This window comes from Rhinolophus ferrumequinum, chromosome 27 (assembly GCF_004115265.2).
Source record: "Rhinolophus ferrumequinum isolate MPI-CBG mRhiFer1 chromosome 27, mRhiFer1_v1.p, whole genome shotgun sequence".
Taxonomy (NCBI): domain Eukaryota; kingdom Metazoa; phylum Chordata; class Mammalia; order Chiroptera; family Rhinolophidae; genus Rhinolophus; species Rhinolophus ferrumequinum.
The window spans coordinates 243,971-266,450 of record NC_046310.1 but is presented as its reverse complement, the minus strand read 5'-3'; the positions used below and the strand labels follow the sequence as shown (position 1 = coordinate 266,450).

General features: G+C 49.5%; 1 protein-coding gene across 2 annotated transcripts in view; it reads right to left on the bottom strand.

Annotated features, from left to right (window-relative positions):
- Window positions 1–334: 334 nt before the first annotated feature.
- KDM5B (lysine demethylase 5B) overlaps window positions 335–22,480 on the bottom strand; it is a 49,471-nt gene continuing 27,325 nt past the window's right edge. For both annotated transcript variants that reach the window (XM_033099805.1, XM_033099806.1), the window contains exons 12-27: window positions 21,940–22,102; window positions 19,751–19,870; window positions 18,763–18,957; window positions 16,566–16,747; window positions 16,285–16,409; window positions 15,367–15,517; window positions 15,150–15,264; window positions 14,386–14,741; window positions 13,274–13,412; window positions 10,646–10,825; window positions 9,894–10,052; window positions 6,114–6,599; window positions 4,595–4,706; window positions 3,703–3,857; window positions 2,362–2,682; window positions 335–1,871 (exon numbers count right to left, since the gene is read on the bottom strand). In XM_033099805.1, the coding sequence (XP_032955696.1) occupies window positions 1,734–1,871; window positions 2,362–2,682; window positions 3,703–3,857; window positions 4,595–4,706; window positions 6,114–6,599; window positions 9,894–10,052; window positions 10,646–10,825; window positions 13,274–13,412; window positions 14,386–14,741; window positions 15,150–15,264; window positions 15,367–15,517; window positions 16,285–16,409; window positions 16,566–16,747; window positions 18,763–18,957; window positions 19,751–19,870; window positions 21,940–22,102 (3,097 nt within the window). In that variant the 3' untranslated portion in view covers window positions 335–1,733. The remainder of the gene's footprint in view (window positions 1,872–2,361; window positions 2,683–3,702; window positions 3,858–4,594; window positions 4,707–6,113; window positions 6,600–9,893; window positions 10,053–10,645; window positions 10,826–13,273; window positions 13,413–14,385; window positions 14,742–15,149; window positions 15,265–15,366; window positions 15,518–16,284; window positions 16,410–16,565; window positions 16,748–18,762; window positions 18,958–19,750; window positions 19,871–21,939; window positions 22,103–22,480) is intronic.

Sequence of the window (22,480 nt, the reverse complement as noted above, 5' to 3'; positions counted from 1 at the left end):
GCTTTTTCTTCCAGCTGCCGGGTCCCCTTTCAAGCTTACTTTCTCAGTGGACCAGGGACAGTTGGCGTCCTGTCCCAGTGTCACGGGCCTCTAAGAATGTGGACATTTAAGGCCAAACCACCATCGCTCCAGATCGCGCTCTGGAGATTCTTCTCTGTTGGCCCCTCAACCCCCATCAGACAAGGAGAAACATCACAACAACTGTGGGAAAGTGCAGACAATCTGGAATCTTAAAGAGATTTAATCACACGAATTGCATAAAAGGGGTTAGTACATTAAAACTCTGCCACATCACAAATTGCCGTTTCTTTTCTTTGTTTTTTTCAATTAAAAACCCACTAATTCTACCCACCTTCAGGTTTATGGCTATAGAGAGTGGAGAAAACCAGTATTAGCAACAGAACAGGAAAAGGCGAGCAGGATTCTGTTCTGGTCACAGGCTGCCTGCTGTGCTGCCTTGTAAAGAACAGTCCTTTGTAAGCAAAGGAGTGAGTGGAGGGCTATGGGCCACCCACAAGCACAGTGGCAGCTGGAGTCAGGAGGACGGGTGGCGTCTGGAGGGCAGAGCCCGGCTGTCCCCAGCTTCCCTCAACCCACAATGCCCAAGCCCTTCAGTTCTTCTGACAGTGAACCCTAAACCGACTCCCTGTGAGCTCAAATGCGACGTCATCACCTCACAGGAGGGCTGAGGGGAGCTGGGAGTAACCGGGCCACATCCTGAGGAAGCACGGCTTTAAAGACAGGTGCCCCTCCTTGAAGACTCGGGGGCGGGGTTCCCTAGCAGTGGGGACTGGCCGCGTCGTGGCCCACAGCAGAGCTGGACACACAGGAGTCCCTGGTGATTGCAGCCTGGCTGGGCAGAGGCAAAAGCAAGCAGCTCCCTGGCAGAGGGAGGAAGGCACCACAGTCCCGCGGCTGAAATAAGCAGCATGTAGTATTCTGTTAGGATCGAGGATTTATTCACAATATGAACCGCAACATTTGATACAAGCTACCGAAGAACAGGAGGAAGGAGGGGCAGGAAGAAAGTCAGCTACAGCTGTGGCAAGCGCTCAGAGCAGTCCCTTTTCCACGCCCCCAGCTCACTGGTGACACTAGAAACCAGACGTCTGCATTCTGCACACCAACCAAAATGCTGAAGCACCAACACACCGTTTGGAAGTTTGTTTTGTTTTAATTCCAGCCACTGAAACCAACATAAAAGTTATTGCTTAGATAAATAAACCTAGTCTACGAGGGAAAAGAAAAATGGGTAAAGAAACAAACAAAAACCCCAAAAGTGAAAAACTTAAGCTCCCCAATATGGTAACAGAGTAAACAAGAGAGAAATTCCTCAAATGAGGATTTACTGGAATTTCTGGTGCCCTCTGGGCACTGAGACTGAGTTGGACTCGTTAAGCCGGTAAATCCCAGACAGAGGTCAGATTTTATGCTGGGCATGAAGAGGTGTGAGCTCCACTGCCTTCCAAATCGTGGAAACCCTGCAGAAACAGTCAGCATTTCAAACCTCGACAACCACAAACAGCTCTTAGGGGAAAAAATACAAAAGGTGTCAAAAATTTTTTTAGTTGTTTTTTCTTTTTTTCAAAGAGTTCTGGAAAAACGATCCATAAGGAATAGAAATAGCACCGTTTACAGGCTGGTCTGGGCCCCAGTCCTGCAGCTTTGCAGAAAACTGAAGGGGTCGTGGGAGAGTCCTCAACGACAGTGAGTACTGAGCGGGGTTTGTGGGGTTACTTCCGGCTCAGCGCATCCTTCACAGTGCAGACCACACAGACGTAGTCCTCCTTCTCTGCCATCTCTGGAGAAACACCAACACAGACCTGGTGAAACCACTGGTTGCAGCTGCCATCACACTGGACCCAGTCCACCTGGTTACAAAGAGCAGGGAGACGGGGTTTTCAGAGGAAAAACGGGATTCAAAACTGGGCAGGCCGGCCTCGAGATATTCAGCCATTTGCCACTAACGGCCACTGTCCCACCACCGGGACCTCTGGCCCACCAGCCAAAGCCATTGCTCAAGTCGTGATTGCTTTGGGGTGGAGACTGCGCTGCCCTGTGGTGAGTGAGCAAAGGGCGTTACATCAGCCTCCCTCCCACCTTCTTAGCGCCGGGACGGTGAAAGCTGGAGGAGCAGGAAAAGGACAAAGGGAAGAAGAGAAGAGAAGAGTTTCTTCCAGAAAAGGGAGAAGACCCAGGAGCGATGGTAGGAGCAGAGGTGTCAGCAGGGGAGGGCTGACAACCCTTTCAGAGCAGCTCAAAGCAGGTAAGCGAAGAGAGGGACCCAGCGAGGTAAGGTCCAGCTCACAGGGTTCCTGAGTTAGGGGGAAGCATGTCCTCTACGGCCCACACCTCACTGACCTCGTCTCCTTCCGGCTGCAGACAGCTCACAGCCGGGCAGATGGCGTCATCATCCTCAGAGTCGTCCTGCTCGGAGTAGGACGTGTCTGAGGGCGGGGAATGGGTTTCGGCAGATGGGGCTGCCTCAGAGCTACGCTCTCTCTCTAACTGGGGATTGTCCGTGTCCTTGGGGTGGCTCAGTTTGATTTTCTTCTTTCTGGGCATCCGCATTTTCCTCACTCGATCCCTCCGCTCGCTGGCGAGGCCTTCTCTTTCCAGGCGTCTCTTCAGTTTCCTCTCCAGGCCGTTCACCCCATCTCTCTTCCCGCGGCAGCCGTCGCTCTGGGTGGGGGAAGGGCAGACTCCATTTTAGCCTCAGGTTGGCCTATGACTGAACTGGTGAGGCTGTGGGAGCCGTCTGAAAGCAGAGGGGCCCCCATCGCCACCATCACCCCCGCCCATCCTGCCAGTACTGCCAGAGTAACACTGGGAGAAGGAAATGGGAGAGACACCATTAGCCGTCAGTGAGCCGACCGGCCAGGCTGTGGGGAGAGAGATGCCTACTTTCTTCTTTGTGCCAAATCCAGGATGTAACTGACTGCTATGAGGTTTCTACCCGGGTGTTTAATATTCACCCTTTGGCCTACGGACGTCTACAGAACCGTGCTGATTCCTTCCTTCCGTCCGTCTGTCCGTCCCCACAGGACCCCCGCCCCTTCCAGGAGGAGCAGCATTAACCGGCCATAGTCGACAAGGGTGTCTGGTTATTTGGTATCACGATGACACATAAATTCCTAAATGCCAGTACCTGCCCTTCTGCCCTCGTTAGGGAGACTATTCCCTCTCCAGACCGTGTTCTCAGGCCTTAAATGTTACAGGTCGGTCAGTTCCCAAACGGGCAGAAAGCAGCGTCTGTCAGGTGCCAGCAAACAGGACAGTCCAGTGTCCCCTTAAGCAAACCAACACCCACATGGTCCTGCCGACAGCCGTCTTGCTGGGCTGAGAGGAGTGAAAGCATTTGCTGAATGTTAACTACAAGAATATCTTTGATTTTTGAAGCCTCTACCCCAGCTATACTTGCATTTTCATCTCTACAGTGTCTTCCTTACAGAACAAAAATGACGCTGCCTCTAGCTGTCACCACGTGGGAATGACGAGAAGCACCTCGCTACAGACTGACTAACTCACGGTGACTTGAACACCAGGAGCGGCCCGGCGGGGCGCCCAGCGCATGGTGGCCAGCGCGTGCCTGCTCCCTGGCTCTGTCCGCACGCGGCTCGGGGTCACCGGGGCCTCAAGTCGTGAGCTGTTCAGGAAGCACTCCTGCAGCAGCTCCCCACCGACTGCCTCCCAGACACTTGCCTTCTCACCGCTGGGTCTGACTGGTGAGCTCCGGCCAGCTGGCTGCACAGAGCTGGGCTTCGCCAGCAAAGTCCGGTAAAGTTCCTGGATTTCGGGAAGCGACACCTGGAGCAGCTGCGCCTCCATCAGCAGTTCACTCACTTCGGTGCTGATGCCTGCAGAGACCACACCAGCATGAGGCCCCGCCCGGCGCCCACACTGCACCAGACCCGGGACTCGGCAGAAGGCTCACCCTCGTGCCTCTACCAGCCTCTCCCTAAACGGCACCCAGCTCAAGTTCAGGTTCACTTCAAGTGCCTCAAGTCCCCCTCCAGCAGAGCCCAGACTAGATTTTCTACGTCCTCCGATGACACGGGGAGTGCTAGCTCTACACCGAAGCCCTCCGCACTCACTCCTGCTGGCGCAGAGGAGCCCCTCTGTCCTGACAGCTTTCAACACAAGGCACAGAACAGGGACCCTGGGCAGGGGCCTCTCTGACATGGTGACGAGAGATGGGGTCGGATCAGGACTGCAGCTGCCGCTTCAGGCACAATTCATGAGGCGGCACTGACAGGTAAAGACAGGCAAGGAGGAGGTCGCCTCCAGGTGGGGCTCATGCCTGGGATTCCCTGCACGTAATGAAGGACCACGGCAGCCTCTGACTTAGCCTGGGGTGGAAATGCTGTTTACCCTCTGGGCCCTGAAGGAAATGGATGTAAATAAAGGGCCCCTCTCTGTTTCCTCTGCACTGATAAGCCTTCAACTGTGGTCCTTCTCTGCCTTGCAAACACATGGTAACCTGCATCCCACATCTCAGGGTCAAATCCTTTTCTATGATCTATAACGAAAACCTACCACACCACCACCTGTTACTATCCATCCTTCAAAACAAAACTAAAACCAAAATACAAACCGTGCAGGGGGATGCGACTCCGCCCAGTAAAGAAGGGAGAGGCTGAATACGAGGTTCTGTTGTCTCTGTCGTCAGGCGAGGAAGAGGAAGTCGTCCCAGGAGGCGGAGACACCTAATGGGAGACAGCACTCTGTGGGGGGCCTTTTCCAGGGCCACAAACACGCCACCAGCCCAGTGAAAGCAGCCGGGGTTAGCAGACAGGCAGCCTAACACACAAACTGGACTTTCCCGACTGAAGGGTGTCTTCTGGCATCTTCGAGGTGGCCAAACCAACCCTCGTCCACACCATGCCCTGGTCCTCCTGGTTTCACTTGGACAGATTTCAGAGAGGGGAAGAGCAGCATTGGGGGTTAAGTCACTTTCGCTGCATGAGAACAGGTCATGCAGCCTTGTACCCCTGTGTAGCTCTCCTTAGGAAGATTCTAACACGGTGAACACAGCACCCGCTGAGTAAACCAGCCGAGGAACTGCCATGATCCCTCACACTCACCTTTCCACCTCCTTCACGTTCATTAAAGGGCAAACACTCCTCGGACCCAGATCAGAAAACTGTTGCTCAACAGCTTTCCCTGTACTAGTCAATTCCTCCCGTACTTCCCTGCCAAGAAGCCCTGGCCGGACAATGAGCTCTAATGCGTCTTTTGGAGCAAAAATTAATATAAGACCCGGTCTTATTTTACTGTAAGTTCGGGTCTTACATAATATAAGACCCAGTCTTACATTAATTGTTGCTCTAAAAGACGCCTTAGAGCTGATGGTCCGTCCAGGTCTTATTTTCGGGGACACACGTGAGCACATCTGGTATAAAGAAAACAAAGGTCTCGACTGGAGGCCGCCCAGTCACAACTCGCCTACACAACAAAAATCTGATTGGTCCCAGCTAAGTGCCAGGCGCTGTATTTCAGAAGCCTAGGAAAAAGGTAAAAAAACGAGGCGATAAACATGGCAGACAGCGGTCTCCAGCCTGCCTCTCCATCTGCTGAGCACGGAACCCAGGCTTCATGTCTGCGTTCCCCCCTTGAGCACAGGCAGCTGTGACGTCTCCGCTGGAGAAACCTGTGTGGGTTGAGCCCTCAGGGGAACTCATAAAGAGAGGGACATTCTTTTCCTGCAGCCATTTCCACAGGAGACAGAAACCGCTGCGATACCAGGGACACTCAGAAGAGTCTGGCTTTCGGCAGCAAGACCACAAATGGTCTGAAACCTTCTGCCTGTCCTCTAAAGAGCAGACACCCAAGAGCAGAAGCTTGCTCCTCCTCTCAGAGAAACACCACTGGGAGGGACCCTCGCTTTCCTACTCGCGGCTTACACGAGAGGACAGAGGGGAAAAACAGTCAGGCAAAAAGGTTTCCCACACCCAGGTATTACGTACGAGTCTGGGTCCATACACCTCAGTGTGGGAAAGGCCCTGTACACATGCGGGCGTGAGGTCTGCTCCACACTGAGCGCATGAGACACAGTCCTGGCCACCTGAGGCCACACGGTCAGGGCCCAGAGAGGGGAGGAAGGGATGGCTCACCTCGCTGGTCTCTGCCGCCTGCCCCGCCGGGGCCTGCCGCCTGCTCTGTGACAGTCCCGGACCCGTGCGGCTGTGCGCAGCCCTGAGGCTCCCTGAGGACAGCAGGTGCTGGGCTCTGTGCTGCCAACTCACGGTCCGTTCGATCATGTACCGCAGAGCGTCCCCCTCGGGGAGCCGGACCCGGATACGCTGCAGTGAAGCCAGCAGGGGCAAGACCTTCTCTAATGGGGGCTTCTCGGACCGCCGGCAGTGGGGACAGAGCCAGACGCCGGGGCCCTGCACAGCACTGGGGACCGCCACGCAGCTGGTGTGGAAAGCATCCCTGCAGAGTTCACACTGGATCATTGGGGCGGCCGGCGCCTTCTGACACATGCAGACCTTCGTCTCCACGTCCGGGACAGGCGACAGCCACTTCCCCTCGTTGGCTAGTCTGAGAGACTGCATGGCTTCCATTTCCCTCAGGCGAGCTTCCCCCAGCGCTGCCATCTGACAGGAGTGAACAAGGAGGTCAGTGTCACAGACCACGCCTTCTCCTGGGCGCCGAGGAGACCGTCTGCATCCAGACGCTGGCTCTGCCCACCAGCATCTGAGTGACCTTGGCGACACACCCCAGGTGCAGGACAAGGAGGGAGTGACACTGCCCACCTACCTCACAGGCTGCAGGGGTGACTGTGTGATGGACGTGTGACTGCACACGCTCTGCCTGGCACAGTCAACACTCAAGGTGAGGGACTACCCAACACACACCACTTCTTAGAACTCCTGCTTCCTCGCTCATTTACCTCCTGGAAAATGTACCTCTCTTGAAAGCTACAGACTTTTGGTTTCACATTCTCCGTGCACTAACTTTTCCTCAGTGCGTTAGCTTGTGTGTTCTCCTGAAAAGGTACTTGGGTGGACGGATCTCCTAGGGCACCCACCACACAGGAGCAGGCCACGCCTCTGGCTGTGTCTGACACTGAGGCCGCACATGTGTGCTGGACAGAGCAACCGTGGAAGACGACACTGGATCCCTCATGAAAAATTAAATAGAAACGACTTTACCAGACTTTCTTACATGCACAGACATACACACAGGCCTGATGAGAGTAAAATGAAATTGTTAGGGCAAAGACAAAAGCAAGATGTTTTTCCGCAGAAAGCAGCAAGTATACTCCAATGCAAAGTCTTTTCCTCTCTATTATCAGAGCCACGTCCCAGGAAAGTGCCAAGTTCAATTAAACCTGTATGAATGACTTGAAAACACAAACAGAATCAAGTTCACACGGAAAGGCTGGAGTGGTTCTGACCAGTCCGTGCCAGCTGTCTATCAGGGGCTTTCACACGACACAATACACACCCACGACATATGCGTACGAGGCACCTCAGACTTACTCAGCACCAGGAAGGAGAGGCAGCGTCTGAAGGTGACAACTTCCAAACTGGCTGTGTCAATTAAAGCCACCGCCACCTCTAACTTACCATACCCTTTCCTCAACAAAAGGCTCGACTACCAGCCGTCCCCAGGACCCCCCGCAATAATCACAGATAAATGGGGAAGCGCACACCTTTAAAACTGATCTTGCCCCCCTCAAGAGACAAACATGACGGGCCACAGGAACTAGTCCTTCCCCAGTTCTATTCCCAAGTTCTGACAATGTTAACTTGCCACAGTTAGACCGTTCCCAACCATCACATTTGCCTCTCGGCAGCAACATGACTCAGGAGATGAGGCACCCTGAGTGCCAAGGCCAGAATGAACCTCCGTTCTGTCCTTTTGGAGAAGAAAATGTGTGAAGGTGGGATCAGGGAAGAAACCAAAAGATCTATAAGTAAACTGGGTAGCAAATCTTTGGTATATGAAAAAACACCCACTTATTTCTGCAAACAAAGACCAAGTGCGGGCAGTACGTCTGTGTCAGTGGTGACAAGGGGCCTTCCTACAGGTTAGAAATGGAGGGCAAACGACTACTGTCATTCCCCTATGAAATAACAGGGAACGGACACGCTCGTAGATGCGGGGCTCACAGTCTAGGCGCCTAAAGACACAGCAGCCAAGTTCAAACCAGTGTTCCCACAGCAGGAGGTGGCTCCTTACAAACACCACAGTTCTGCGTAGGCAGCAGAATCTGATGCGAACCTGACTGAGCATAGAGAGGCCCAGGAAAGGCTGTGTCAAACGCATAAATGAACCAAGGCAAGTCCTACGTCCATCACAAGAGAGACCAGGCTGCTGCAAAGGAAGAGGGTGGGAAGGAGCCCAATCCAGTCCTCGCAGCAGGTGGATTTCTACTCCAGAACAGGCAATGCTTTGTGCCATTACAAGCATCCGGGTGGGACTACATCCAACTGAAAAGCTTCTGCAGTGAAGGAAACCGTCAACAAAAGGCAACCTGCCAAATGGGGGAAAATACTGGTAAATCACGTATCTGATTCGGGTCAATCCCCAAATTACAGAGAGAAGTCATACAACTCAGCAGCAATAAAAAAAATTTTAGAAAAAAAAAAAATCAATTAAAAACCGGGCACAGGATCTGAATGGTCACCTTTCTAAAGAAAACACACAGATGGCCAACAGGTACATAAACAGGTGCTCAACGTCACTCATCATGAGGGAAACGCACATCAAAACCACAGTGAGATACCACTTCACACCTGTTAGAATGGCTGTCATCAAAAAGACAAGAAATGTCATGTGCTGGCGAGGACGTGGAGAGAAGGGAACACCCTGTATACTGCTGGAGGGACGGCAAATAGGTGCAGCCACTGTGGAAAACGATATGGAGGTTCCTCAAAACATTAAACATAGAACTACCTCATCGTGACCCAGCAATCCCACTTCTGGGTATTTACCCAAAGAAAAATAAATCACTAATAGGTATCTGCACCTCCATGGTCCCTGGAGTAGTTCTTACAACAGCCAAGACATGGAAACCACCTAGGTGTCCATCGACAGAGGAAAGGATACACAATGGAGTATTACTCAGACATGAGGAAGGAAATACCGCCATCTGCAACATGACGGACCTCGAGCGCATTCTGCTCAGTGACACAAGTCAGATAAAGACAATTCGTATAATCCTCTTGTATGTGAAATCTAAACAACCTCCAATTCATACATACAGAAAACAGACTGGTGGCCAGAGGTGGGGAACGAGTGACATGGATCAAGGGTCAGAGATACAGACTTCCAGCTGTAACACCAGCGAGCCCTGGGGGGTAATGTAACGTCCAGGGTGGTGATGACCGTTAACACTACCAGGTTGTAGGTTTGAAAGTTGCCGAACAGAGTAAGGTAGACTTTTAAATTCCCTTAAGAAAAAAAGTCTATGTGTGGTGACGAGTGTAAGTAGACTTCCTGTGCTCATCAATTCACAAGGTATAAATACCGAATCAGTATCTGGTTACACCTGAGACTAAAACATTTTTTAAAGCATCAAGATCACATAGCTACCTCCGTTTGTCCTGACACTGTGCTCACTGAACATTAGCCGGACACGGCTTCACCTTGCAGAGGCACCATCTTCACATCAACAGTGCTTTGCAAAGGCAGACGGCCTCGCACGTCCAGCATCCCTGGCCCGACCCACAGGCACGTCACGGTGGTTTCTGGGGGGCCCTAAATCTGCTGCTGCCTCTCCAGCTGGACACTTACATTCGACAATTTTCAGAAAGTTTTTGGCAAAAAACTGAGTATTTGTAAAATTCTCCTTCTACTTGCCCTCCCAAAACTGTAAACAAGGAAGAGTTAGAAACTACCGTCCCCGAGCGACACAGTGGACACGAGAGGCCCATACGCACAGCGGCGGCCGTCTCCTTGCTCTCGGCTAAAGCCCTCTCCAGGTCACTCAGACTCTCCAGTCTGCTGCTTCTCTTCTTTCCACTTGGCAAGGGCTCCTTTAACTTTCTCTGCTTCCTCTTCGATCCCCAAAGGCCGATATCACACCGAGGACACAGCACCTAATGGGGGACACGGTACAAGCACTGGTGACAGGGACTTCAGCTGCAGCCCCAGGGAGCCTCCCGTCAGCCCCAAGCGTGGGGAGGAGGCAAAGCCCGCAGTGTCTAACATTTTCTTTACAACATGCTGCCCTGAAGCCAGAAGACTCCTCTGCAAAGGAAGGAAGGGGAAGAAGAAAACCTCACAAAAGACGGACTTTGAGTCCAGATTCAATCTAACAGTAAGTAAAAATGGGATATATGCTGATTCCAGGCACAACACATGACCAGGATCAGCTCACAAAACACACGAAAAGCCCAGCTACCACACTTTATGAGGAGTGGAGGAGATCAACGGGTGAAGCTTGGCCAAGGTTCAAAGTCCAATCAATCTCAACACGGACTAAGGCACGATCCCCATGACAGGAAGTCCTTCCTGAGACACTGTGTGTCTGGAAAACATCACTACAAGCTTAGAAGCATCTCTCAGGCTCTACTGAAAACAGTGACTCATGAACACAGGTCAGGCAGTGACGCCGCCCTGGGTGGGAGGGACTGCATGCTTAACCCAGCCAGGTGACCCAGGGTTTTGTCACGGGCCGGATGAGACTTACCTCCAAGAGAGAGCATGGAGAATTCTCAATCAAGAATGTATTGGCAGCACATTCTTTCCAAGCCTGAACCTCAGCGACCAGCGATTCCAGTCTTGGTAAAGAATTCAGATGCACCGGGATACAGCGGCCTCGCGTAACAAGTTCCACGAGTGCGTCTAACACTGGCACACGTCCTCCAACCTAACAGATCAAGAAAAACTGTAGTGACTTAGAAAAAGGAGCACTTCTGTGTAAAGTGAGGAGAGCCCAATTCAGAATGGGCCCACTCTACGGCTTCAACATGTTAAATGCACACGGACATGGACGAAACCCACCAGCTAACGGGGCTGTGGGGGTGCGGCGGGGTCATGACATGTTCTTTCCCTCAACAGATAATTAAAGGAACCAGTCTGTGCTGGACCCCAGGGAAACAACTGTGAACACAACACGCACTGTGGCTCCTTCATTTGGACCATGCCCTTCTCAATTCACTTGTCACATTGTTCCCCGTGGATATTTTGAGGGGAAAAAAATCATCATAAATGTAGATTAGTAATAACTCAAAAGACTTTCCTACTGACTTACCTAAATATAAGCAACAAAACAATATTTTACTCCAATCTACTCGCCAACGATGACCTGAAGTAAATCAGTATAAATTACTGAGATTACTCAGTAAAATGAACTGAGAAAGCCCATGGGTGCTCAAATTTGCACATTTCTTCAGAATCATCAGGAAAGCTTGTTTAAACAGCTTCCTGGGCCCCATCCCCAGATGTTCTGATTCAGGTCACCAAAGAAGGGCCCATGAATTTGTATTTCTAACACATTTCCAGGTGGTGCTGGTGCTGCTGGTACTGGGACCACCTTTGGAGAATCAGATACCCAAACTGGGAGAATAAAAGCCGTGGGCGTGTGTGAGGGGTGGGGTGGAGGGGCATTAGTGTGAACCACCCCCAGCCTCACAGAGCAGGTCATCCAGGTGCCTCCTGAGCTGATGCAACTGGGAGTATACACAGGATCACAAAACGTCTGACCTGAATCCATCGAGGCTTTGAAGCTCACTTCCAATTCACAGGAAATACAGAAGAGAGAACACACCAAAAGAAATAACCAGACTAACATCCCACAGGATAAGTGTCCCGGACAATGACATGAAAAAAAAGGAGCATGGGGACGAGAATGTACAAGACTAAAAGAAACTTAACTTGAGTCCTGAGCTGACAAGAAACAACAAGGGACATTCTGGGGGAAACTGGAAAACTGAAGATAGACGAGGCACATTGATGTTTCACTGCCTTTGATGCTTATTCTGATAGGACTAAGACTGAAAGGACATATTCGTAAATGTTCTGCTGGACACGTGAAAATGGTGACTGTCCCTATGGCCTCATTGTAGAAACACATGGAGTCTTCTTCGTGTGCGCGAAGCAGATCTCTGGCAACAGCTTTCAATGAACAAACCACTGAATCCAAAGGGGTTCCTTGTTGTTAGGCCCCTACCAGCCCCGAGATGTACGTGTGATGCAAGTCCGGGGCCAGCCTGTTCTTTCAGGAATGAAGCAAGATGCTCCTGCTCTCCCTGCAGGCCCTGCTGCAGGCACAAAGCTAAACAGTGTGCACATGACAAAACACAAAGGGAGGAACCTACCCAGAATGTACCCCGTCTGATTTCACATGCGCACCTCTCCTGACTGCAAAGAGCTCCCCCTTCTACCATCATGAGTGAAAAGGGGGACCGTGGCCTCAGCTAGTTTCTACGGTCCCCCAGATACTGACAAGAGCCCGCACGCACAACTCCAGTAAGGAAGCTGACATCTGCACTGCATACAAAGACACAAACGTTCCCAAAACAGGTAGTACTTTATTCCGAGAATCTGAGGCTTCAACAAAACAGAACTCAAGACTCAAAGACGACAGAAATTTTAAAAATGTTAAGACATAGCCCATTAAATAACTCAAAGATCTTTTTTCTCAGCAGGTCCGTAAGACCTACTGGTTTGTGATGATTAGAGAGAGCATGGCTCCCCGCCCCATCAACCACTCTTCAAATAAAGTCATCCCGCTGAGAACTGGGCAGTTCCCAGAATGCCGCCTGGGCCTTCCTAACGGAAAGAAGCTGAGTCCCAGCTTCTTTCACTTGCAAGCCAACTCAGTAATATCACCCGCCCAGTGGCCACAGGTTGTCAGCGCTACCTGCCCTGCACCTTGCTACGTTCCACTGCTTCGGGAGGCTGGGGAGGCACTTTTAAGCCACAACATAGTGAAGTTTCTGGGCCCTGAGACCTAGGCAAGCCGTAACTGGAGTCACTGCATCTGCTACTCCAAGCTGCTGACAAGCCACGTGAGAGAACCACTCCTCAAAGACAAGAAATGACATGTCTCTCCCAACTTCACTTTTAGCACGTTCTCTTCGACCCCCAACCAGGAACCCGACTGCAGTGGGCGGCTTTCAGCGCCTGCGCTGACTGCTCAGGCCACAGGTGGACAAGGACCTCCAAGTGCGGACGGCTGGGAACAGAATGAGCAAGGCGCCCCCCCAGGAAATGGTCGCTCTGTGCAGTGAGACCCAACGTACACCCTTCCATTGTCCAACTCCGGCTCCTGACGGACACTCTGGCAGCCAGGCGTCCGCTTCCTGACACCCACCTGCAGGGCCTCCACGTCCTGAAGCCAGTCCCGGGCCCTCTGCACGGAGTCTCGCAGAGCTGCCCCGCTGGGCAGGTACGCAGGGATCTCCTCAATCTCCTTCACGGCCGTAGCAAGGCTGCTGAGTGAGTGCCGTGGTCTGCAAAAGGAGCACAGGCACTGCTCAGCGTGTTGTACAATGGGTCACTTTCCTTGTGCTTTTACAAGACAAACTGGAAAAGTCTTTTCAAAGGAAATTCAGTCCAGCAAGTAATTTTTTTTAAATGGCAGTGACTACTAAGTATCACAGTAACTAGTTTCAAATGGCTGCACAAGACTTCAGAGCATCTAGGACAAAGCAACTGACTGTGTGAAGCGTGTAAGTTCTTATTCCTCATTTGATGCTCGTGTAACCAAACTTCCATTTGCAGTTTACTTAGTGATAATTTACTCTGCGTTAAACTAGACACACTGTCAATACTCACACAGTTTCACTAACAAAATTAAAATTCTCTAGGATAGCAATATATCAAAAGCACAGTATGAAAAAGCTTTGGCCTCTGTTCAATGACCACAACTGCAGAATTACAAAGAATGTCTACAACTTAGATTAGTTTTTTCATACTGTGTCGTCAGCTAGACCCAGCACAAATCTGTCAGACAGACAGCAAGATTAGGGCGAGCTGGTCTCCCCAGCAGATGGTTAGCCTGAGTCCAACATCGTCTCCCAGTACAGACAAGGTGTCCTCAGTCCCCAAGCAGCAGCACAGGTGTGCAGCCATGTTCCTTCATTTACACAACAGAGAGTATTAGCTCTGACAGTTCCCTGTAAGACGCCTTGGGGTCTCCTTCATTAACCGTGGATCCAAACAGTTCCACTTACGTGTAATTTTTTTTCTTCTCTTATCCAGAAAACAAACTCTAGAAAAGGTATGTCCATTTGAACCATTCAGCGAAGTAAGAATTCCATCCCTCCCCAATGCCAAGCAGCTCTTTCTGCACTATCTACACGCACAGCTGCAGCCGCTGAGCCGCCCCAGTCGGTCCCATGCCCGTGACTGGGCTCCGTGCGCGAAGATGGAAATGCCACCCCGCCTCCTCATGGGAGAGCGAGTGCCAGCTTGCTTTCTCACCTGGCGCGGAGCAGACTCCTGGCTTTGTCATCCCAGTGCTCTGACACTGTGAGCAGCTCCTGAAGCCGAGCCATAGCTTTCTCCACGGCTGAGTATGGGGCCAGGCCCACTCCGAGGTCTATGAGACGTCTCATATCATCCAACGTCAGGGAGCTGGGGTCGAGGCAAGCTTGCTGCACCTCTTCTAGCCAGCGGGCCTGCTCCACACGGATGCGCATCTCAGCAAGCTGGGGAAGCTCAACGTCAAATTCAAGGCTGACATCCAGCAAGCTCTGCAGCTCGGCAGCGCTGGGCATTTCCTCTGAGAGCAGTTTCTGGCTGTGCTGTTGGAAATCTTCTACACGACTCAAGAGCCCCTAAAAAGTCACAGGTTGTTGCATCACAACAGCGGCTTCTTTCATACTTAGACTCAACGCATATTCAAAGCGAGCCTCTCCCATCCTGCTTGACTTCAGCAATAATATGGGTAAATGAGACCATACTTAAGCCGACTGACAGCTACAACAAGCCATATAACAAGACCTTCCAGTGCCTACAAGGAGGAGCTGGTGGTCACCTGCAAGGTAAAAATGCCCACCTTTACCTCTCCTTCATAGGCCTGTCACAATCTCTTCACACACACACACCCCACTCAATGTGTTATAAAACACATCTGCAAGTAAATGTACAAATTAACTATCCAAGACGATGACGACTTCATGGTGTCAACCAAACATTTACACCACACGGCATCCCCACTCCTCTCTCACACGTGCATCCATTACCTTCAGCAACGGTGTCTGACTGAGGACACAGGGAAGAGCGTACAGCTGCGTCACAAACTGTCGCAGCTCATTCACCGTCAGCTGATTCTGGGATTTTCCTCCACCAGATCGGTATCTGTAAAGATAAAGGCTGGGCTGCCGTGACAACATACGGACCCAACACTCCCAGATTCACAAGGAAAAACCAGCCAGCAAAATTCTCAATCAGAATACACACCTGGTCTGCCTTTTGCCGTTGAGCAACTGCTGTGCAACAGTGGCACACTTCTCCGCGTCCTGTGTGACTAAGCGAAGGTGACGTAACAGATCATTGTCTGGGAATTTCTTCATTTCAGATTCTTCAATTAAAGCCTTCAAGCTGACAAGGCCTAGGAACAAAGAGGAGGTCGTCTTTCCTGTGACCATCACGTTTATTTAAATCTGTACTTTTGATTGGGGTGGGGGCGGGCGCTGAAGGTGGAGTATTTTTCAACAAGTGCCTCGAGTTGCTCTTCAATACGGAAATGTTTGTTTATGATAGGGAAAACAACTGGCTTGTCAAAACAAGCAAGTGTAGATTCTCCCTGTGCTCGAAGCACTTCCTCCCCTGCATTTACTCTGCAGCTGGCAGGTAACCAGTGTGCTCACACAGGGATCCTGCGTCCTTCCCCTCAACACAAGAGGGCAGAGCTGCCTGTCAGACTACAGGAAGGAAAGCAAGTGAAAACACTCTGAAAGAGATGGAAGGGAAGCAGTGGCTTTCAAAGGTAGTAATAAGAGACAGAGGCTTTGATTAGAACAGGAAATGAAAAAGCAGCACATCAGAGACTCCTCATTTAATGGCATGCTGCCTTTATCATGAGATCTAATTTTAAAAAGTTTTTCGAAGGTTCCATATAAAATGTGAAATGCTTCTGTCTCAGACACAAAGAGGAGCGATGGTTCTTCTGCTTCCCGACCTTGCACAATTCATGTGCCATCTGCAGTGAAAGCACCCACTCTCGTCTTTACACCGTATCTGTGTGTGTTCTGGAAGCCTGGCCGCCAGCACAGAGGGCTAACCAGGACCACGCCGGGCTGTGCGGCTGACTGGTCTGGCTTCATTACAGCAGCCCCCAACTCGCCAATCGCCTGTCCGACTTTCTACACCACATACTTTTCTTCTTGTTGATCTTTGCCTCCAAAGCCTCATTCACATTCAAGGCCCATTCGTTGTAGGATTCTGCTCGAAGCTTCAACGCATTCATCATGGGGTGGAGGTCGTCCAGAGTGTATCTGTACCTGGAGACAGGAGGGCAGACTCAACTCGAGACGTGTGGGTTTGGAGAAAAGCAGAGGTTTCACAATTCATAATTCAGCCCCGAAACAAGGATGTCACTGAGCTTTGATTCAGGAGTTAGTGTTTTCCACAGGGAAAAACCCATGCTTCCTACTCACCGCAGTTTGTACTTGTAAGGAGGACAGGAACACAGCTCCTTCACATGATGCAGGCAAACAAGCAGGCCAGGTTTACAAGAGCAGGAGATGGCAGACATGAAGCACGTGGTTTTGCATTTTATACACTGACGCTCATCATCTGGCAACAGCTCAAAATCCATCCTTTCCGAATCAATGACTCCCTAGAATAAGGTATCCTTCAGAGGTCTCCAAAGGAGAATATAATCCACCAGCCCTCAAGACAAACATGCAATAATTAAAAAAAAAAAAAAAAGCCTTATCAAAATAGGGAGTGCAGGGTTAAAACTGTGTGGGGTGGAAGTAACAACAGCCAGCAAACGTGGGAAAGTCAGCCTACTCTACTTGCCTGGGGAGGACCTGTTTTTGGACAAGGTAGGTCCTTATGTTTTGGCCATTGTGATGTGAGTAGGAAAACAGTAATTAATAAATAGCAGTACTATAAAACTGTTAAGATTACTGTTTATTCTACCCCAAATTGGCCTTGTCCATGCTTTGGGTATAGATAAGAGCAAAGTAAATGTATACACTTTCTACTTCAGAGTAAACACTACATAGGACTTCAGAGTAATACCGCCTTTGGATTCATAAGAAGAACAACTATAAGTAAAAGGATAGAAAATGGGGACGTGGAGACACTATCCTGCAGGACCTGCTCAGGATGGGAAGGTGCTGAGTGGCCTAGAGCCTCTTACAGGAAACGTTACCGGAAGGGATATCATTATCTGAAAAGGTTCGACAATTTGTGCAACAGACACTAGTCATTAATAAAGCATTTCCCAATTCAAAGAGTGTCAAGAAAAATGAGTCAATTTCAACTGTAGTTTGTGCCACCTGACATCTAGAGAGCCCTCCTAGAATTCAGCCTTTGTCATTGAAAGATCGAACTTCTACCACTTTTCTCCTTTTCTGGAACTGGACTCCAACCTGACCTTGGGAATGACTGAGCCTGATGAAGTCAGCTTATGAACCATCAGGTCCCTCCGTCTCAGTCTGTACCAGTCCAGGCGCCGATAGTCTAGGATTCTATCTAAAGGGGCACACGGTACCAAAACCCAGGAGACACCTAATTACCTACCCAAGAAAATACGTTTAAGGTCTGCATGCTGCCACCTACTAACCACTGAATGAAAGAAATCAAGAAGACCTACACGTATGGGGAAACTACTACATCCATAGATTAGAAGAATCGATATAGTTAAGATATCAATTCTTCCCCAAACTATTCATACTTATACATTTAATACAGTTCCAACCAAAATCCAACAGGCTTGTTGGCAGAAATCAATAAGCTAATCCTAAAATGTATATGGAAAAGGAAAGGAACTGAAATAGCCAAAAACAATTTTGAAAAAGAACAAAGTTGGAGGACTCACACTACCTCATTTCAAGACTTACTAGAAAGTTTCACTAATCAAGACCATACGGTATCAGTGAGACGACGAATGCGGACTGACAGACTCGGACAAAGACCAGGGACAGACCCAGACATATGTGAGCTGATTTTCAACAAAGGTGCCAGGGCAATTTAGCAAGAAAGGGTAGGTAGTCTTTTCAAGAAATGGTGCTGGAACAATTAGACATCCAGATGCAAAACCAGTGCTCTAGACCCACATCTTGTACCGTAAACAAAAATTACTTGAGATGGAGTCAAGACTTAAACGTAAAACCTAAAACTAGAAATTCTAGATGACTACATAGGAGAAAATGTTTGTTACTTCGTGTTAGGTTAACAATTTCTTAAGAAGGAAAAACACAAAAAGATTCATAAAATAAAAAGCTGATAAATTGGACCTCATTAAAACGAAAAACTTCTGTTATTTGAAAGACACTGCTAAGAGCATGAAAAGTCAAGCCACTGACTGGAAAAAAAGTTATTTGCAGAACACCTACCTGATAAAGGACTATATCCAGAATAAACAGAAATCGTACAACAATCCTATAAAAAGGGGGCAGGGCAAAACATTTGAAAAGACGCTTCACCAAAGAGATACATATACAGGTAGCAGACAGAGATACTTGACGTGTCATTAGCCATTAAAGAAATGCACATTAAAACCACAGCGAGACATTACTGCACATCTATTGGAATGGTCCTGAAGGAAATGAGATGTGGTCAAGTGCACAGGAACTTTGCTAAGTGACACCAAGGACACACAACGGGGATCCAGAAACCTACCAACTTACGCACAGCATCTCTTAAAGCTCTCTCATCCTCGACCATGACGGCCATGTCCTTCTGAACGGTTGATGCCACCACAACATCTAGCACGGCGGCCTTGGAAGCCATCTTGCAAATCATCTCATCGTGGGAAAACACACAGTAGCGGTGAAGCAGGCGGTAATGCTCCACACACTGACGGCCTAAGGGCAGCTGCAGAGGCAGAGGGAGGGAAGCTCGTGAGACCACCTTCCTCCTTCCCATTTCCACACTTCTGACCTTTATCATCAAATTACCAAAGCTCACATCTGGGTCAGACACTCATCAGCTCTAAAAGCAGACTCTAAGGGGCCTCGGGCCTTTCTTAATCGTTGCATCTACAAGATCTGGCATACTAGGTGCCTTAGTTCAAAAGGGGTTTAAAAAACCCCATGTTAACAATGCAGCACTGTCCACAACAACGCAGACGCTAATGGAAAACAGGAATCGACACCGTTCCTGAAACAACTGCGCTCCACTGGAGGGGCTCACCTACTTCAGGGAACAATAATGGTCCAAACACTGAAAAAATAATTAGATACGGGTGGATTATTGTTCAGAAAAACCCTGAAACAAGGTTGTAAGTCATTAGATTTAACATCACACACTTAAACTAGACAGTCCTTTTTAGGTAGACGGAAAGTATTAACATAAAAACCCACGTTAAAAACTAACTAAAACCAAATGTGTTGTGAAAAACTGCTGTGTTGTGGACAAATGAAGCTTGTGCTGTACAAGGTAGTCTTAAGACTGGACTGTCTGTTACCAGTTTGCAATGAGATACTGAGCTGTAGCCAAAATGTCAGAGACTCTTCTTCATCAACTCTGGCTACGAAAGGAAAAACTGTCACTGGAGCCGAGCAGGGTGCCTGGTGGACAACACGGGCAGCAACAGGTTTAAGCCACCGTGACCCAACATTCCCAAGCGTCCCACACAAGCCTGCAGGAGGCCGTCACAACCCCATACCCAGTCCACAGTGCAGAAGTTCACAGCCTCAGCAAAATTAAAGCCTTGATTGAAGCCACTGTGGTAGGCTCGCGGGAACGTGATCACAAACTCCCCCGCACACTGGTTAGTCCGGTAAACCTACAGAGACGGAATGGGAGACTTTTAGTGACATTCTCACAAAAGACAATGTGGACACAGACTGTCAGATGACTCTCCACCAGGGGCAGCTTTCCACCAATTAAAAGTAAGCCAGGAAAAAACCAAAAAAACCCAGAACCACCACAACCACCATGACAGGGGAGTACCACCCAGAGATACTAGCTTCTGCCCTAAGATGGAGTGCTGCCCCAAACTACCAGGGCTGATTAGCACCTGAGAAGAAAACATGCTTATGCTCCTAAAACATGGCTACATCCAGGGTCAGAACACATCTTTCTAAGCCTAGCCACGACTAAGAACAAGCTATATTGCTAAACCAAAATGGGATCTCCTACCAATTAAAAAAAGAGTTCCAGCTGTTTCAGGATCTCATCCCACAGAGCCCTTCTGGATTTGGACCCCAAACTTACCTCTCCTCATAAATTCCCCCTTTCCCACCACCCTCACCCAAAAAGCACCTTACTGCTCTCGGCACACAAATCCTCAGAAGGAGCTGATTAGTATATAATATCAGATGTCTCCTCATCAATGGGCCTCCAAAATGTACTTCTCAGTAACTGGGAACTTGTTAGATATGCGAGTTCTCTGATACAACCCAAACCCACAGAACAAGAAAACTGGGGGGTGGCCCTCAGCCATGTGTGTTGTAACTGCCCTTCAGGGTTCTGATACAGACCAAAGTCTGAAGACCACCCTCCCACACACGAGCACAGCTCCTTCTACAGGGACCACGTCTCCCTCCCCCAGCTCTTTGCCATACGTATTCCTTATCAGAGCTCCAAGCCTTAGTGCAAATGTCATTCTGAACTCTCTCTGACTCTCCGTGGAGTTACTGGGTCAGCCTCCGACTTGACAGCACCATCAGACCACTACACCCTTCCATTATTGTCTGTCTTTTCTCTTGAAGTGTGAGTCCCCAGTGTGGAAGTTCATTCTTCTGTCTCGGTAGGTCCAGAATCTAATAATTCCATGTGGTATGCTCAATTATTAAAGAGCCAGGGCCAGAGGACTCATTTAAGACAAGCTACTCACAACGAATCAGAGAGATCAATCCGTGTGTGTGGGGTGGGGTCGGGGGGAGTGAGTCAATGTGGAAAATTCCAACAGCGAGATGGTATTTTGGTAGTTACTGGTCATTATTTTCTAAGCTACGATGCTTCAAAGAAATATTCTTTTTCATCTGACCCCATTTACTGGCCTATGAACCCAAAAGCATAAAATTTAGGTCACAGGAAAATCAAGAATTTCCTTTCACACTGCATATGTATTGTTTCCAGTTGATTTAGCTAAACTGGAGTCCTCAATTTCCTGTATCTCCATCTAAACCCCACAACATCCAGAGTATTCTCCAAAGGAAGCCAGTGTACAAGTGTCACTTCATGGAAACTGCTCAGCAGAAACGTCATTGACAGTACCTTTCAGTCCAGAGTGGGAACCCTGGAGTCCAAGCTCAAGAACTTGAAATATCTTTTTCCTTAAAATAAGCTTAAGTAGGGGTTGAGGTGTAACGTAACTAGGATCTACAAGCATGGCACTTCAGTTCATCACTCAAAACGAAGATCACGTCGAGTCAATACATTCTTTTTTAAAGCAGGTAAAGAGTATGAAGTATTCTGGCATCAGAATTTAGACCTAATTCCATGCTCACAGAACCTAGCCAAGGTCACAGTAATCTGTCCTAACAAATATATACACTAGGGTTTTGCTTTGCTGCAGGGCAGGAATGAGGTGGAAAACAAACATGGCAGTGTGGAGAGCACCAAGTGGTGATGGGTGCACAGCCTGTGTGTGCTGAACGCGCCTGGACTGCAGCCAAGGAAAGCAGAATTGCACTTGTTATTTGTAAAGTAAGGTCGCTCAGAATGAAGTTATCAGCTGCGACAAACGAGTGTGACACGGCACCCAATCCACCGACTGAACAGCGGTTTCTCCCATCAAGTCATGCTGTGGGCATCACATAAGCTAATCAACTTCCTAAACAGTGAGTCCCAGGGACAGGGAGAAGTGGCGCCTGGAGCCGGGGGGCAGGAGGGCTGCTGAGGACCTACAGGCACGTGGTGCGTCATCAGGGTGTTGGGGTTCATGATGGTCACCAGCTGGTGGAGCAGGTCGGGCTGGGACACGAAGAGCTCGGGGGCGAGCCTCTTCATGACGTTCTCAAGCTGCTCGGCAGCATACCCTGGGACGCCATACCAGGTTTTCGGCTCACCCCTGAAAACAGATTGTAAAAATAAACCTACATCAATCTCGAAAAACACATAAACGTGGAATTTCAGCAGCACCTTCAAACCACACACACACACACACACACACACACACTCAATTCGCAGCATCAGCAAAGCTGGGGGTGAAGCAGGTCGTCCTTCTTGGAGCCTGCTTTGAGCTGGTGCTGCACAGGAATGTCCAGCTGAAGAAGCAGCATCAGAAATGTGACCTGAACATGTGCAGTGCATTCCCTCTCCAGCATGGAGTCTCAACCTGGGGCGTCCAGCTGAGGTCCCTCTCCTCCCTCCCTTCTGTCGGACCCTTTGGAAAATGAAGATACCTAGAATTTCTGAGAATCGCAGGTATCATGTTCAGCTCCGGGCT